The sequence below is a fragment of the Panthera onca genome, chromosome B4 (genome assembly GCF_046562875.1).
Source record: "Panthera onca isolate mPanOnc1 chromosome B4, mPanOnc1 haplotype 2, whole genome shotgun sequence".
In the NCBI taxonomy this organism is placed as follows: Eukaryota; Metazoa; Chordata; class Mammalia; order Carnivora; family Felidae; genus Panthera; species Panthera onca.
Genome location: NC_138345.1, coordinates 103,829,438 through 103,845,953, shown reverse-complemented (window position 1 = coordinate 103,845,953; position 16,516 = coordinate 103,829,438). Strand labels below are relative to the sequence as shown.

General features: G+C 34.9%; 1 protein-coding gene across 8 annotated transcripts in view; it reads left to right on the top strand.

The window, feature by feature from the left end:
* Window positions 1–16,015, top strand: part of PPFIA2 (PPFI scaffold protein A2) — a 474,989-nt gene extending 458,974 nt beyond the window's left edge. For 6 of the 8 annotated variants that reach the window (XM_060656859.3, XM_060656862.3, XM_060656860.3 and 3 more), the window contains 5 exons: window positions 6,107–6,282; window positions 7,172–7,240; window positions 10,847–11,006; window positions 12,232–12,323; window positions 14,578–16,014. In XM_060656859.3, the coding sequence (XP_060512842.1) occupies window positions 6,107–6,282; window positions 7,172–7,240; window positions 10,847–11,006; window positions 12,232–12,290 (464 nt within the window). In that variant the 3' untranslated portion in view covers window positions 12,291–12,323; window positions 14,578–16,014. Of the gene's footprint in view, window positions 1–6,106; window positions 6,283–7,171; window positions 7,241–10,846; window positions 11,007–12,231; window positions 12,324–14,577 lie in introns of all 8 variants that reach the window. The other 2 variants (XM_060656864.3, XM_060656861.3) reach the window with 2 other exon arrangements.
* The last annotated feature ends 501 nt before the right edge of the window (window positions 16,016–16,516 follow it).

Here is a 16,516-nt window from a genome sequence, read left to right as displayed (position 1 = left end):
TATGTCTTTCTTTCATAGCAAATACCTTTTTGGGGGGAGAGGGGATAGCTTTCACTTTTATGAACCTAAAATGCTTTATATGTTAACAGTGGTCACAAAAATGCTTTATATGTTAACAGTTTATATGTTAACAGGGAGCAAATGGCTGGAATAGTGTCATCATTATTTCTTTTTCATTACTTTTGTGATTGAAACATTGAAAGGGTATCATCACTTTATAAGGTGAATATCCCATCTAAGACATATTCTTGATTTTTTAAATTGACATTTATTCCTCTGAACCTATTAATTATACATTCTGTTTGTCCTAAAGATGCCTCCATGCAGATATTTTTGTCAAACTTTTAATAGAACATTCTCATATGATTCAGAGAAACATGGTATATAATTTATTTATAGTAGTTCATCTTTGGTGTGTATCATTTGAATTTTATTGCAGTGCTTAGAAATGTTATTTTTGTACAATAGTTACAGAGATATTATGTAGGGATTTTATATAGAAGTTACAATAGAGATTCCCACCTATAAATGAAACTAGTCCATTGATAATTTTAGCTATAATTATTAAGTCAAATAAATGGTTAGAAGCATCCCTAATTGCTGCAACTATTATGTGTACAAAAATGTTTGACTTGAATAAGAAAAGGCATTCCCTATTAAAGATTAGAACACCACCATATTAATAATTAATCCTCTAAATGTTGAGAAATACCTTAATATACAGAGGAAAGAATTGTTTAAAAGAACAACACGTTAGATCCTATACTTATTAGAGACCACATTACTTTTATTATTGTTGATGAAAGAAAATATAATTGTTGGGTATAAGTATCTATGGGTCTTTTTTGGTGAAAATCATCAGTCCACTTATGTCCATTTATATTTTTTAAGGGAAAAAATTCTCATTAAGGGAAACATAACCAAAAGTTTTTGTGGGAAATTTTGGATACAAGCAAAATAAACTATCAGTTGTATTACCATTTACTGTTACCAGGAGTTGACATGTGGAAGCATTTCATCAGATTGAATAGGGGTTTAAACATTAATTGTTTACAGTTAGCCATGAGTCTCTGTTTTCATCTTCACTTCCTCTGGGGCCCAATTTAGATATGAAAATAGTATGTACCCCATGTTATGTTACCCTTCCCCTTAAGCTTAGCATTGTTTTATTCTTTAAGATTACCTTAGACTTCTATCATTTTCATTTGTGATAAACAATGTCAGAAATTACTTTTATCTTTGGCAGTTTTTGGACAGCACATTAATTCTAGTACAATGGGCTTCAATGCACGCAAAGGTGATTGGTTGATATATTTTTCTATATATGGTTCATTGGAGACTAGATAGACACACAATGGATTTCTTGTAACAGTTCATTTGACTCATTACTTAGGAGCAAGAAAGTGTTTTTCCATTATCAAAATTGAGTTGTTAGATTTCACTTTATTTTGGGGCCCAGGAAACTGCAAGTTGTTTTCAGTACATTGTCATTCAGTTGAACTGAAATTTGGGAACTAATTGATCACACAAAGACCCTTGAAGGAAGTCCATGCTTGACTTAACAAAAGATGTTTTAGTTTTAGCACACATATTTTACCCATGAGATACCACTTCCAGTTTTCTGTCTGAAGTGTTTTTTTTCCAGGTAGATTTTATTATGCTTGGTTTCACCACATAGAATGCTTCATATATAGATAGATATAAAAGAGAAGGAGGAATTACCCATTTGGCCCTACACCAAATATTATATTTGTATTTGGCAGTTGCTGGTTAGAGCACTGCCCTAAGAAAAGCTACTGTGATTCACTTGATTATACACAGCTCCATATGATGGGTGGTTGTGAGTGAGATCATAAATAACCCCTGTTTCCCGTAACTGATCCAGTGACATTTACAGGAATAACTCTTAACTGTGACCAGGGGTCTCTGTTATTATCTGAAGTGTTAATTAACCTTGACCTTAATAAACAGCTTTCTGAAGTGAGGGGACCGAGTGAGTATCAACAATGTACTAACATTTCATTTGTTGCTAGGAAACAGTCAACACTGATCTCTAGCCATTTATTGTTTAGGTCAAGAGGATCCTTACAAAGCTTTAAAGTCAGGGCATAAATTTTGCTTGAAAACAGATTTATAGAAAGGGATCTGATTTACAAAATGAAAAAGAAAGGTACGTTGCTGTTCTGAAAAAGAAAAGCTTAGATTGGTGCCGTATTTACCTTCAATTATAACTCAGTTGAATTATTTTCTACATATTATTTTGTAAAAATATTTTGTAAATCTGAGGACTCTTAACTACAGGTGTGGCAATGACATTCTTAACGAAGATATATTTGCAGAAATATGATAACTACAAATGTCTTAGACTATCAAAATATAAACTCATCTCTAGAAAAGAGCAAACACTTCTTATTTGCAGATCCACTTAATGCAAGGAAAACTGGACAGTTTTGTTGTTTTTTGAGGAAATTGTTGTCACATTTGTTTTTAAAAAAAAGTGTTGCACTTAGTGAAAGCAGTGGGAGAACTGATGCTGTCAGTTCCTGCCCAACTTTTGAAGTGCAAGTTTAGTATAACCAACAGTTGGAACTAATCATTTGTTATCAACAGAAGTTGATTAATGTAACCAAAGTATAATACTCACCAATTTATATCCCATTTTCTGAGATTTAACACTGCAATAGAACAAGCTAAAGAAAACTCAGAGGAAAGTATATACTTTAGGAATGACCCAGGGAGACCTAGTGAATATATATATATAATATATATATTATAATATGATATATAATATAATACAGTATAATGTATAATATAGTATAATATATAAAATATGTGTAATATAAAATATACTAAAGATCATTAAGGAAGTCTTGCATTGATGAAGAAAGGCGAAAAAGAGCAAAAGTCTGAGGGAGACATTAAACATCCTACTCCCTTAAGAAATTAATTCTGCTTTGACTGGAACAGGAAATAGTAATAAGACTGTAGGAAGAGGATATTGTGGGTCTTTCTTCACATGTTCTTCATTAACTAAAAAAATATAAGGATTAGAAAAGATATATAGAAAATCCAAGTAATCTAATGATATGCCATATAATTCAAATTAATATGTGAATTTAGAAGGGTCTGTATATAAAAATTCAATATGGCTAAAAAGAAATGAGCTGTCTAACTGTGAAAGGCATGGAGTGACTTAGCGTGTACTACTAACTAAAAGAAAAGTACTATGTGATTATACTGTAAGAATCATACCACACGATTCCAATCTGTGGCATTCTGAATGAGGTAAAACTGTGGACACAGGAGAAAGATCAGTGGTTGCCTGCAGTTCGTGGAGAGGGAGAGATAAATAAATGATGCACAGGGGATTTTTAGGGCAACTATTTTTAGTAAAACTATTCTGTATGATACTGTAATGATGGATACATGTCATTATACATTTGCCCAAACCTGTAGAGTATACACCCACCGTGAACCTTAATGTTAACTATGGACTTTGTGTCAATGCAGGTTGTCTGTCATAACAAATGTAGCACTTGAGTGAGGGATTTTATAGTCAGGGAGGCTGTGCATCTATGGGGCAGGGGATATATGGGAACACTGTACTTCCTGCTCAATTTAGCTGTGAACTTAAGAATACTCTTTAAGGAGTGCCTGGGTGGCTCAGTCAGTAGAGCATCAATTGCACTCTTGATTTTGGCTCGGTTCATGATCTCACAATTCGTAAGATCGAGCCCCACATCAGGCTCTGTGGTGACAGCATGGAGCCTGCTTGGGATTCTCTCTCTCCCTCTCTTGCTGCCCTTCCCCTGCTCACGTATGTGCACATGTGCTCTCTCGTGCCCACGCACTCTCTCTCAAAATAAATAAAACTTAAAAAAATACTCTTTAAAAATAAAGGCTATTTTACAGTTTTAATAGAAAAAGCAACTATATTTCCCAAAGTATTCTTTATACTTTTTCTGGAAAACAACAGAAATGTATTGTCTCACAGTCCTGGAGGCTAGATTAAGGTGTTAGCAGGATTCATTTCTTCTAAGGGCTGTGAGGAAGAATCAGTTCCATGCCACTGCCTTACTTTCTGGTGGTTTTCTGTCAGTCTTGATGTTCCTTATCAAGGAACACATCACCCTGATCTCTGCCTTGCTCTTTGTGGTGTTTTCCTTGTGTGCATATCTTATTTCCAAATTTCCCATTTTTAGAAGGAAACCATCATATTGGATTGGGGCCCACCCTAAAAATCTCTTTTTAATACTTCAATAAGAACCATATCTCTAAGTAAGGTCACATTCTGAGGTACAGGAGATTAGGACTTAAACATATGAATTTTGAGAGGACACAATTCAACCCATAACAATAAGAAATTTACCATAATGGCTAAAAAAGGCAAATAAAACAATTGAGAAATACAGAGTATTGGTAAAGATGCAGATTTTTATACATTGCTACTGGGGCTTTAAATTGTGAGAATGGAATTTATTTAGCATATCTATGAATATTTAAAGCAGCACTATCCTTAATAACCCACGATGGAATCTAGCCAAATGTCCATCAACAGTAGAATGATGAATTGTGGTATAATTATACAATGGAATACTATATAACAATGAAAATAAGATACTTCCATTTCTATAGCAGGGATAAATCTCATATTGAGTGAAAGATGTAGACACAAAAGTACATATTGTACAATTTTATTTATAAAAAGCTAAAAAATCAAAACTAAAAAGCAAAACTAATCTGCAGTGAGAATAGTTAGAATATTGGTTACTGTTGGTGTGAGGTCAGTGGCTGAGAATATGACATAAGGGGTCTCCATTGGGCTGAGTTATCACTATATTGCTTTAATATTAGGCACAAGAAAACCTAACTTGATTATAAATGAATGTATTAGAACAAATTAGTAATGTTTTTGAAAAACGTAAACAATATATACTCTCTCTGCTACTGCCAAAAAAACAAAAACAAAAACAACTACTACCTTGATTTTTACAGACTTTTATAATTTAAATGGGGGGAGAGGAACATGATAAACGGTTGAAGTTGAAGAATATATCCCAGAGTATTCTTTATTTTTTTTTTTTCTGGAAAAGCTATACACTTCTCTCAGAAAGAAAAAAAAATTAACAGGAAAACTTAAATTTTAGCATAAAATTAAATTCTGGGTTTTATTTCCCTTTTTACAGGATTAGAAAAAAAAAGTTATCATTTTTTTTCACATTTCCTTCTTAGTTCGTTAACATTCTTTCCTTTCTGTGGAACATTGTGGTCTTCTGTCTATTTTGCTGATTTTTATGTAGAATTCTGTCAACTCATAATGAGAACAATGGAAAAAATATAAATGATAGAATATACTATGACACTCCAGACCAAAAGTCTGAAAAAGGCACATAATGACATTTTTCTCTAAGGATTTTATTTTTAGAAAATAAAATTGCAAGTGTTTTATATCTCAATAAAATGCTACTTTCAACCTAAAAGGAAAAACAACTTGTGACTTGACCAAGTGCTTGATTTTTGCATCAGCATGTGATTGAAACATAATGAACTGACAAAATAGTGGGGTAAATCTCGGACTATGGAATCCCTGTTCTATCTTACTCTTCTGTTCTTTAATTTATTGCTTCAGGTTAAAAAAAAAAAAAAAGGCTCTTCTAGTCTATATTCAGTATTTAATTAGTGGTTAAAAAACAATGATGAAAAACCATATTAGCTTCTCATTTTTCTGTCTTTACTAAAGAGCTATATATCAAGGCAGGAATAAGAAATGCTCCTGTCTGGTAATAAAAAAACATTAAGCTTGGGACAGATCCCTGGAGCTCCACAACCAAACAGGAAACACCGTGAGACACTGTATTCCATGTGCTGGAAGTGCTTTTCAGTGATAACAAACACGCTTCAAAAGACAACTTTTTTTCTAGGCTAAAAGTAGGACAGGTTAGCTCTGAGAATGAAATGCGACACAAGGGGGCCAGGTGCATTGGGGAGTGGATAAAGAAATCAGCATAAATGCTGACTTGGCCAGACACTTGTGGCTTATTTCAGCCGGTAGTTTTGTTTATTGTGCGAAATACTGCCGCCTAAAACGATGCACCTCTTTTCCTAGATGTGTTGGTGTGGAGCAACGATCGAGTGATTCGCTGGATACAAGCAATTGGACTTCGAGAATATGCAAATAATATTCTTGAGAGTGGTGTGCACGGCTCACTGATAGCCTTGGATGAGAACTTTGACTACAGCAGCCTAGCTTTGTTACTACAGATTCCAACACAGAACACCCAGGCAAGCCCCTTTCCGCTGTAGTTGCACTGTGCCCTAGTTTATAGAGCGATAAAGTACACTTGTAGGGAGGAAAAAAAAAAGTTGGCTGTGTATTCATGAGCCCTAATGAGAGTTAGCTCAGCTCAACCTTTGAAATATGGCACTGGGGCTTTAATTTGAAGCCACTGGATTTCTAGCCAAAACAAAATCATAAAATTAATCAGGAAAAGGGATTTAGAGGTTATGTAGTCCAGCCTTCCACCTGAATGCCAGATTTCCCAAAACAATATCCCTGGCAGATGGCTTTCAGTCTCTGTCTCTCTGAGAGGCGTTCATTTCTATTTACATGTCTGAATTAGACAGACATTTAACAATGAGTATGCCACTGGTTCCCCAACCTGGATAATTATTCAAATTGGCCGAGTTTCTTAAAAATTTAAAATAAAACCTACAAGCTACAGCACAGGCCTAAGAAATCAGATATCCAGAGATTGGGTATAGGAATCCAGTTTATCTAAAGTTTCCCCAAATGATGAGCATTTGCCAGGTTTGAGAACTATCTCTATAGACTTGACAAAAATTTGGCAGTCTAACTTCATTTTTCATTTTTTTTCATTTATTGCAAAGTTTATATAAAATATTCAGTTGGATTAAAGTAACGAAGTGCCCCTTGACCTCAGACATGTATGTGAAGCTGTCTCTCCACTGTCCACAGACTGACTATAAAGAAAATGGCCCTAGCTTGTATTTATAACTAAAACTTGCAATGGCTTTTAGACACGGAGGACTAAAATCTTAAGATGCTTTAAATAAAACAGGATTGTAATGTTTTCTCAGATGAATACAATCTCTCTGATATTTAAAGTAAACTGTGACCTCAGTGATGGTAACTGTAGTTTGATGTCAACAGGCAAGGCAGATTCTTGAAAGGGAATACAATAACCTCCTGGCTCTGGGAACTGAACGGCGGCTGGATGAAGTAAGTCCTTATCTGTCATTCACAAGGGATCTAAGAGTACAAATAAAACAGCTTTCAAGGGATAGTGCTCAAAAATCAATCAGAAGCTTGTTCTCTGGATAGAATCTAGAATTTTCCCCAGTATTGTGCCTAATTATTAAATTTTATTAGTCATTTGGTTTTGGAAAAACCTTTATGAATTCATAAATATTATCATATCAGCAGTTAGAAACACCTAGAAGTAATTTAAAAACAGATTCTCATGAGTTGTGATGGCAAAATTATGATGAGTGACATTTTTTAAAAAAGCAGTGATAACATTAATCCTGATAAACTCAGCTTTTAAATAATTGTGTGCTGACTTCCTAAATATCAGTGTATCCTACAATAAATTTTAGGATATTACAATGAAAAGAAAACTTGCTTTCGGTAAATGGGAAGCTTTTCATTATTTTAGAAAGTGACATTGAGTTTTCCTTAAAAACATATGAGTAACATTTTAACAGTCATAGGATTTAAAAGTTACATGAACTATAAGAATCCCAAACATAATATATGCATGTTTAAATTATTTGGAAAATAATAAACATATGAGTAGACTCCTGAGACAAAGGAATACAAGGAACATTAGCGAACTCTGTGCATTGATAGATGCTGTGGATTTTATTAGCCCTTCTGAGTTTTTTACAGGGTTTTTCTGGAAGAAGTAGAAAGAAAACCCGAGTATGAAATGGAAAATGCAGAGAGGCATAATTCTGTGTTGCAAAATGCAGGCGTTTCTTGACTAGAAAGAAAAGCTGATTAAAATAATTTTGTGAATGAACCCAGCAAATCCTAAAATGAGGCAATTATTTCACATTCAAATGAGCAAGGAAGATGATCTTGGATTTATAAAATCCAAGCTTTCCTTTGTAGAGGAGGTTATAGACAGATTAGCTCTAGTCTTGACCTCAGCTAACTTCCTATAAATCCATACTCCTGTCCAAGCAGAATAATGATTGATATTTTTAAAACAGTTAATACTTAACTGATTTTAATTTTATAAGTTGTTTGATAATCTTTTTAATCCTTATTCTTAATTGTTGAATCAAAAAGATAATCTACATAAGCCCTACATGCTTTTGAATGCAATTATTCTCCTTGTTTAAAAGTTGCAAAAGGAGGGGCACCCGGGCGGCTCAGTCGGTTGAGCATCTGATTTCGGCTCAGGTCATGATCTCATGGTTCATGGGGTCAAACCCCACGTCGGGCTCTGTGCTGACAGCTCAGAGCCTGGAGCCTGCTTGGAGTTCTGTATCTCCCTCTCTGTCTGCCCCTCCCCTTCCTGCTCTCTGTCTCTGTCTCTGTCTGTCTCTCTCAAAAATAAATAAACATTAAAAAAAAAATTAAGTTGCAAAAGGAATGTTAATAAAAATTATTGGGGTGCCTGGGTGGCTCAGTCGGTTGAGCGTCCGACTTCAGCTCAGGTCATGATCTCACCACTCGTGAGTTCAAGCCCCGCATTGGGCTCTGTGCTGACAGCTCACAGCCTGGAGCCTGCTTTGGATTCTGTGTCCTGCTCTCTCTCTGTGCCCCTCCCTTGCTCATGCTCTCTTTCTCTCTCTCTCTCTCTCAAGAATAAATAAAAACATTAAAAAAATTTTTTAATAAAATAAAATAATTAGAGAACCATCCTATTGCTACATTTTAAAATGTGGATTGACTCAAAGGAGCCAGGTAGAGACTCAAGCATATATGAGTTAGTGTTGCTTTCTGAAAGTAATAAAAAGCCAAAAGGTCTAAATGGTATGTGACTATCTGCCTTTAAAATATGCTGCATCTTGTTCTTATTTATTAAATAAAGAACACAGCACATGATTTTATCATTCCAACACTGTAGTCTCTTTTGTCCTAGTTTTTTGTTTGTTTTTTTGTTTGTTTGTTTTTGTTTTTTGAGTGTGAGCAAAAGTAGCTAAACAACTTACCCAGAACCTGTGCTTGTTTCTGGGGCTGATTACATTCAGCCCCCACTGAAAGAATTTGAGAAGTGCTCCTGTGCTTCTACAGACTTTCACTTCAAGTTAGCGGGTATCCTTTATCCTTACCTCATGGAAACTTTTTCCTCTGATGTTGCTGATAGGTCCCATTAACTTTCTGAGGGAAGACAGTGTAAAAGAGCAAAAGAGATCATGATTTAAATCCTCCACTTGCTTATTTTTGAGTCCCTAACCCTTACATTGCAGGAGTTGTATATCCCTACACTGTAATATAGTGTTTTGTAGAACTGAAGAGTGTTTATGTTTATGCAACAACTCTTCCAAAATTCTGATTTCCAAGAAATCAGAGGCCACAACTGTGAACTTCTGCTTCTTTTCTCTATTTATAAACATTTGGAGGCTTAGGACAATGTAGAACCTGGCAGTGGAGAAAAGGAGTAGCAGACATCTCTTAAATTGTAAAATGGCTCCCTAATCTAAACAAAATTTAGATTTGGATGCTATGGATTCTAGTAGAACAATGGATATATATAATTTCTTAGGTGATTTCATTTTTTCCAAATTGACTCTGAATGTCAACTAAATTAGCAGTCCATGATGAAGAATACCTTATAGTTTTACTTATTTAGAACAATGATAATTTGAGCTAAGTATTGACCTATTATTCTATATGCCAAAATGAAGTCACCTGAGCTAATAAAGGTAACCACACACACTGAGATTAACTTCAGGGAATAGATAACCATTCCCTACATGAGAAACATAGTGACATAAGAAGATAAGATCTACGTAGAATGATTAATATTTTCCTTAGAATTTGACATAAAGAGTAATTTGTGTTTAATAAAGAATAATACTTGCTAAACAGTAGATTACATATCACTCCTTGTGAATATAGAGAAAGTTCATTGTATCTAAGCAGATGCTTTGTGTATGCGCAGAGAGGGAAGAGATTATATCATTATGATAGAACAGAATCAGCAGCCAGAAATACATTTGTAAAACAGCAACCAGAATTATATTATGCTTTTAGTGGTGTCTAAAGAGCTAAAAGGATGGTTTCCAAGCTCCACAGGTTTTTCAATAAACCACAAGTTAATTCATTATCAGCTGAAATCTAACAAATGACAAATTTGGTTTCTTACACAAACTATAGGTTATTTATCTGATATGATCCAGGCTGTATCAAATATAGCTCTCCCATATGTCTCTTGTTTACTTAAAAGCAAAACTCATGAAATAGTTATTTAAGTTTGTGAGTCAAACACGGTTTGTGTTAACACTTAGTGAACACTTAGTGAACACTTAGTGAAATATATAATCTCATACTATAAAATCAGTTGGCATAAAGTGTGACAAAGAAGAGATAATATTGGGGTTTTACTTTAGGTTTTCAAAACGATTTACTTTTACAGATAGCAAACCTTAGTTTTGGAGTCAGAGGAAAATTTTTATGAAAGCATTTCTGCTGCAAATCTCCTGTGTTATTGTTTTGGAATCAGTAGAACTCTCCAAATAAAACATAATATTCCATAGGTGTGCTTTACAGACAGACTGTAGATATCAGTGTTGCATGTTTCTAAGTGCACAGTTTTAAGGACCTGGACTAGTTTACTTGTTATTACATCCAATTATAATTCTGTACTGGCAGAGTGATGATAAGAATTTCAGGCGTGGGTCAACATGGAGAAGACAGTTTCCTCCCCGTGAAGTACACGGAATCAGCATGATGCCTGGGTCCTCAGAAACGTTACCAGCTGGATTTAGGTTAACCACAACATCTGGGCAGTCGAGGAAAATGACAACGGATGGTACAGTAGTTTTGCATTTCTGCTTATAAAGTAAAAAAAAAAAAAACAAAAAAACATGTTACCTGTTTAGCAAATGCTAGTATCGTTCTCTGACTTTGCATAGCTTTCTGGAAATTCTTAAGTTGGTTTGCTCTGCTTGAAGTTTACTTTGCTTTCATCAAAAACAGACTCTTGCAAACGGCTGATGCATGAACCCATGGCACCTCATTCACATTATTAAACATAATTTATAAAATCCTGGAAAGGACAGTTTTGGCTAATGTCCACATCTAGGAAGAACAATACTCATCTGCATGATTTGTGTTTCTTTACTCTTCTATTCTCAAAGCAAAGAATTTGTTTAGTTAGAAGATGAATTCGGACTAAAAGGTCCTTAGTAAATGGAAATTAACTCCACAGTCTCCCTACATGTTTGAATATTGCAAGTTTTGTATTTCATCTTAGAAACCCAGATTCATCAGATATTTTCACCTCTGACCAAGGCAGAAGGCCTTAAATAAACAAGCACAACTATGAGAAGAGAATTAAACAAACACAAAGCCAATAGTAATTTCCCAATTAGTATTATTTCCTTCTGTGGACATTAGACTTGTGTTATATACCTCACAAAGGAAGACAGCCATTCTGAAGGAGAGACCACTTTGAAATAGCAGTCACAAAATTATTTCTATTTGGTAGACATTAAAAGAAAAAAAAATAGCCCCACTCTCTTTATTAAGACAATTGCCTAGAACCATTATTTCTTTTCAGGGTTGTAGCTATCATGGCCCTCAAAATTAGTTCCAGTATAACCCGTGATCTTTGTTCTACATGTCTTCTAACTTGTTAATATCATGGAACATATTAAAAAATTCAGGAGGAATTTATTGCAACTAAAATTAGTGAAGAAGCTCTTCAGCACTTGGAGGGGGAAAAAATCCTCTATCCTGAATTCTCTGGGAGCAATCTTTGCTTCAAAAACAGAAACACCATGGGGAGCTGCTTTTGTTACAGGCTTCATCTAAGGAGGAATACACAGCAACTCGAAAGTACAGTCGAATCACAACGGAATAAGTTTTCATTAGTAACTTGGTCTAGCGGGAAGGGATAGGAGTGGCTGATGTCTGAGAGAAAGAAGGTCTACTAGTATGTTCAGGATCCCTTTACGCAGGGGATAATCTTTCTCATCTGAGATTTTTGTACTCAATCATCCAAGTTCCTCTAAAGCCCTTTTCTCCGTTTGCAGTTGCCTCATCAAGACTGCAGAGGTTAGACAACTCCACTGTTCGCACATACTCATGTTGACAAGCCACTCAAAGGAGGCAGCACTGACTTGCTGTGAGTAGCTTTCCTCGGCTGACAAAAAAACAAACCACCCAAAAATGGAACCGACATAGAGTAGTAAATCCACACGATACTCTCTGGTATGGCCTGGCAGTACAGAGGGGAGATGACCCTTTTGGACTGCTAGAGGGTGGAAGAGGAGTCTTAATATCGTAGCTCTTAATCTCATCTTTCTGATCACCATCTGTCTGCTCTGATTTAAGGTCCATCTGTTGGAGGCCTGTCACTATCTTATTACACATCAGCAGGTCGCAGCCCCAGCCACCGCCATCTACTTTTCAGTAGCATTTTATACGGACGCACATAGCGTTTTATTGAAGAGAATTCGGCACTCACAGAGTAACACACTTTTAAGTGAATATTTTATATAGGGAAAGTTAAAGCAAGCAGAAAGTGATTCTAGTAGGTACACAGAATCAACTAGCAGCAGAAGCAGGTAAATGATGTAGAGGTAGTTTATTATTAGAAGCCAACGTATGACTGATAATTTTGAATTTCAGTGTATTGTTTTTCATCACTGATTTATATTTGCTGAAAACAAATATGAGCTTTAAGGATCTGGGGCTCACAGCATAGGAACAAAGTGAAATTCTAAGAATGGCAAATAGGACTAAAACCTTGATATATAATTATAAGGTATTAGGCATTTGTATTTAGAGAAATACTGGCTGATGGGATCTACTTCCAAGTCCATACAAAAATGGAGTTTTTTTGAAAAACGGTGGTAGTAAGCCTGTGGTTTCCTAGGCTGTACATGTCAAATGCTCATGAAACTTGTTTAACCTAAAACTGAGTTTTACCAAAATATTTGCCATTTATAATAAATTAATATTTTGGAAAAAGACTTTTTAGAGCAATATTTAGAACCCAGTGCGCGCACAGGGACAGGGAGAAGAAGCAGTTACAGGCAGAGGAACAGCTCATCTTGTGTTGTTTATTCATCGCCTTGAATGAAAGCTCCATGCAATTTCTTGTTGGTCTTTGGGGCCTACTATGGGAGCTGGTGTGCTGCCTTATTTGGGTCACTGTTTGAAGCTGCTGATAAAATAAAAAGCTTTAAGAGATTTAATTTCAGAATGTAAAACCCTAACATTAAAAATTTAATTATGGTATACAATTTGGCATCTAATTAGGCATGATCTAAAGTATATAATGATTTGGCTAAATAAGAGGCTTTCCAAAATACTGTTTGTAATAGCTTCTACACATAACATGATAATTTCCCCAGGAACTGAATACTTCACTAATTTACAAATGACTAATATGTTGAATAGGGCTCGCTTCTTAGTTTTTGACTGATGGGTAGAATTACTCTTTAGCTATTTGCAGTTTGTATTTTGTGCATGGCATTCTAGTTCATATTTCCTAATTTTTACCATTAAATAAGATAAAGGTATTTGTTTACAATAACCCAATCAAGGACAGCCAGTTTCTGTTTTGACGAAACATTAACACTTTTATTATTAAAATAATTCAGAACATATTATTTATCATTTCATTTGTGTCAGAAATAGAAATTGTGAGCTTTTTCTAAGTATATTACGACAGGAAGAATCAGTGATGCCACATCACTGATCTAGACGCTGATCCAGATCCTTTGAAATATGGTGTTTTTGTCACAAGTAAACAAAGATGTCTTTTCAGGGGCGCCTGTGTGGTTCAGTCGGTTGAGCGTCCAATTCTTGTTTTTGGCTCAGGTCATGATCTCATTGTTTGTCAGTTAGAGCCCCACTTTGGGCTTGGAGCTGACAGCACAGAGACTGCTTGGGATTCTCTCTCTCCCTCTCAGCTTGCCCTTCCCCCTGCCCAATTTCAAAAAAAAAAAAAAAAAAAGAAAGAAAAGAAAAAAATAAAGGTGTCTTCTTTTTAAGAGCTCTAAAAGATATGAACTAGAATAAGAATCCATTCCATGAAAGAAGTCAACTCAACCGAATTTACTGATGAGCAAACTGCAGATTTTTCAAAAGGACTGCTCACATTTTCTATGAATACCTTTGTTTATATTTACTGCCATGCTTTCCACAAACTTGAGCAAATCTTGTGATTTATTAAATTGGCTTGCACAAAGTTGGAGAAGGAGCAAATGTTAATTATGTCCAGCTATCGGCCAGATCCTAGATGGCGTTCCGTTTGTAGACTCCTAGGATGGAAGTAGGCAGGCTCCATGGAGGAGTCTCACTGGTGGCACAGGGGGACTTTCCAGTCCGGGAGCTGACAGCAGACTAACACTGTTCATTAAATATTTCAGATGTCGTCTTTTCAGCCTACTCTACCTAAAGTGCACTACCATCTATGAAGACAAACAGTAAAAACCTTTGTGAAGACTGAATTCTAAGGAAACAACCACCAGTGGTTTATTATGCTGAAAATGTGATTTTGGGGGACTCAGATATTAAGTTTGATTAGTTTACTACAGTTGTAAGAAAATGCTTAAGTCATTTGAATAATAAGCATCATCCACGTCATAAATTCTGTACAACAGATGCTTTTATGAAATGGAGCCACTCGTTTTTTCATGTTTTATTGTAAAATACTAGGCATTTATGTATTACTGTGTATGTATTTCTTTTTAAATGTGTAAGTCTTATGTAAATGGATATAAATATGATTTTTAAAAAAATAAAATATATGGTTCATGGAGTCTCGAGTGCAAACATTTGACAATTCCAAGTACCGTTTGTATTTTACCATTCCACCATTTTTACAGTTTCTGAATTGTAACAGTCAAATCGATATGTTTCTCCTTCAAGTCTGTCAATACTTAAAGCTGAAAACCTGCCTCTGATCATGTAAAAAGGAATGATTTAACCTGGAACTGGAGCCAAAAATAGTCCTTTAAAGGCAATCAGGGATGTCCTATATCTTTAGAAATAGCACTGTGATGGCTCGATCTCCTTTTCAACACAAAACAAAGCTAAACTGTTTACAAGAGTCAAGAGCAAATATTTAAAAAAATAATTTATAAGGAATAAACAGCATCTTCTCTTGTTATCTGTGGACCAAGAAAAAAGAGAAAAAACAAAAAAAAACCTTCTTTACTAAGAACCACATGTTCATCAGATATCTCGAACCGCCAGCCGGCACTGTTCAGTGAATGTCAACCACTGCAGAGTCTGAGGCTCATTTCCATTGAAAAAAAACAAAAAACCCAGAAACCTTTCCCTTTTGTCAATGTAACAGGGCATTAGCCAGACTCATGTCTAATGTTATAAGCTTCTAGCCAAGATGGCCTTGTTGCGACTTCCCTGAAGTCAGTCTTATCAGAGGAAATAAATGAAAGACAGAATGATTAACATATATAGTGTATAAAAGTATAGAAGAGTAATCTCTTCCCTGTGGCTTTATTTGGTGGTGTTACTGTTGTTTATTCTTTGTTTATACGGGAGATTTCAAAGTAAAACCTATTTAATAATACCATTTATCTAACTGCTGATTTTCTGCTGCTTGATCTTATGAAGCGCAAGACCTGTCATTAGTAATTTCCTTTTTGTATTTAATTTGCTGTTTGCACGTACATTACATTTGTTTTGATGTCTATTTTTGTTTAACAGATTCAGTCAAAAGGTAATGGTAACAGAAACCCTCTCCATTGTCAATAAAAAAAAAATACTTCCAGTTCTCTGTTTAATCTTTGTTTTCTAGTCACATAATATTTAATTTAAACTATAATGAAAATTGGTCTTCTAGTGACTCTATTTTTTACCTTCAAAAGTGAGTCTGCCACAAGAGGGAGCACTGAACTTGCGTATGAAGGTGATTTTTAAAATTTTCTGGAAATGTTGCCTGAGCAGAAACAATGCAAAGGAGCTTTCTCAGCTCATCTGATCACTGGGATCTTGACTTAGGGAAATGAAATATAATACAGAAACTATGATATTATAACAACACACTAGATCTGTATCTACTCTCAATACATGACTCAGAGAATATCCAGTAAGAAATGTTACTCGTTTATAATAGATTCTAATGTATAGAGAGAAAAAGATCTAGCTATTCCCTCAAAAAAAAAAAAACAAAACATAAAATACTCTTCAACTTATAGTATAATTTCTGCCAGAATCTAAAATCCATTTACTGGAGTAAGCTCAGAATCTCAATATTTTTCCTTCTGACCAGTTATCAAACTTATGAATTTTCACATTTGTAATGATGAGAGCCTTCTCAAATACAATTTTATATAAACAAAA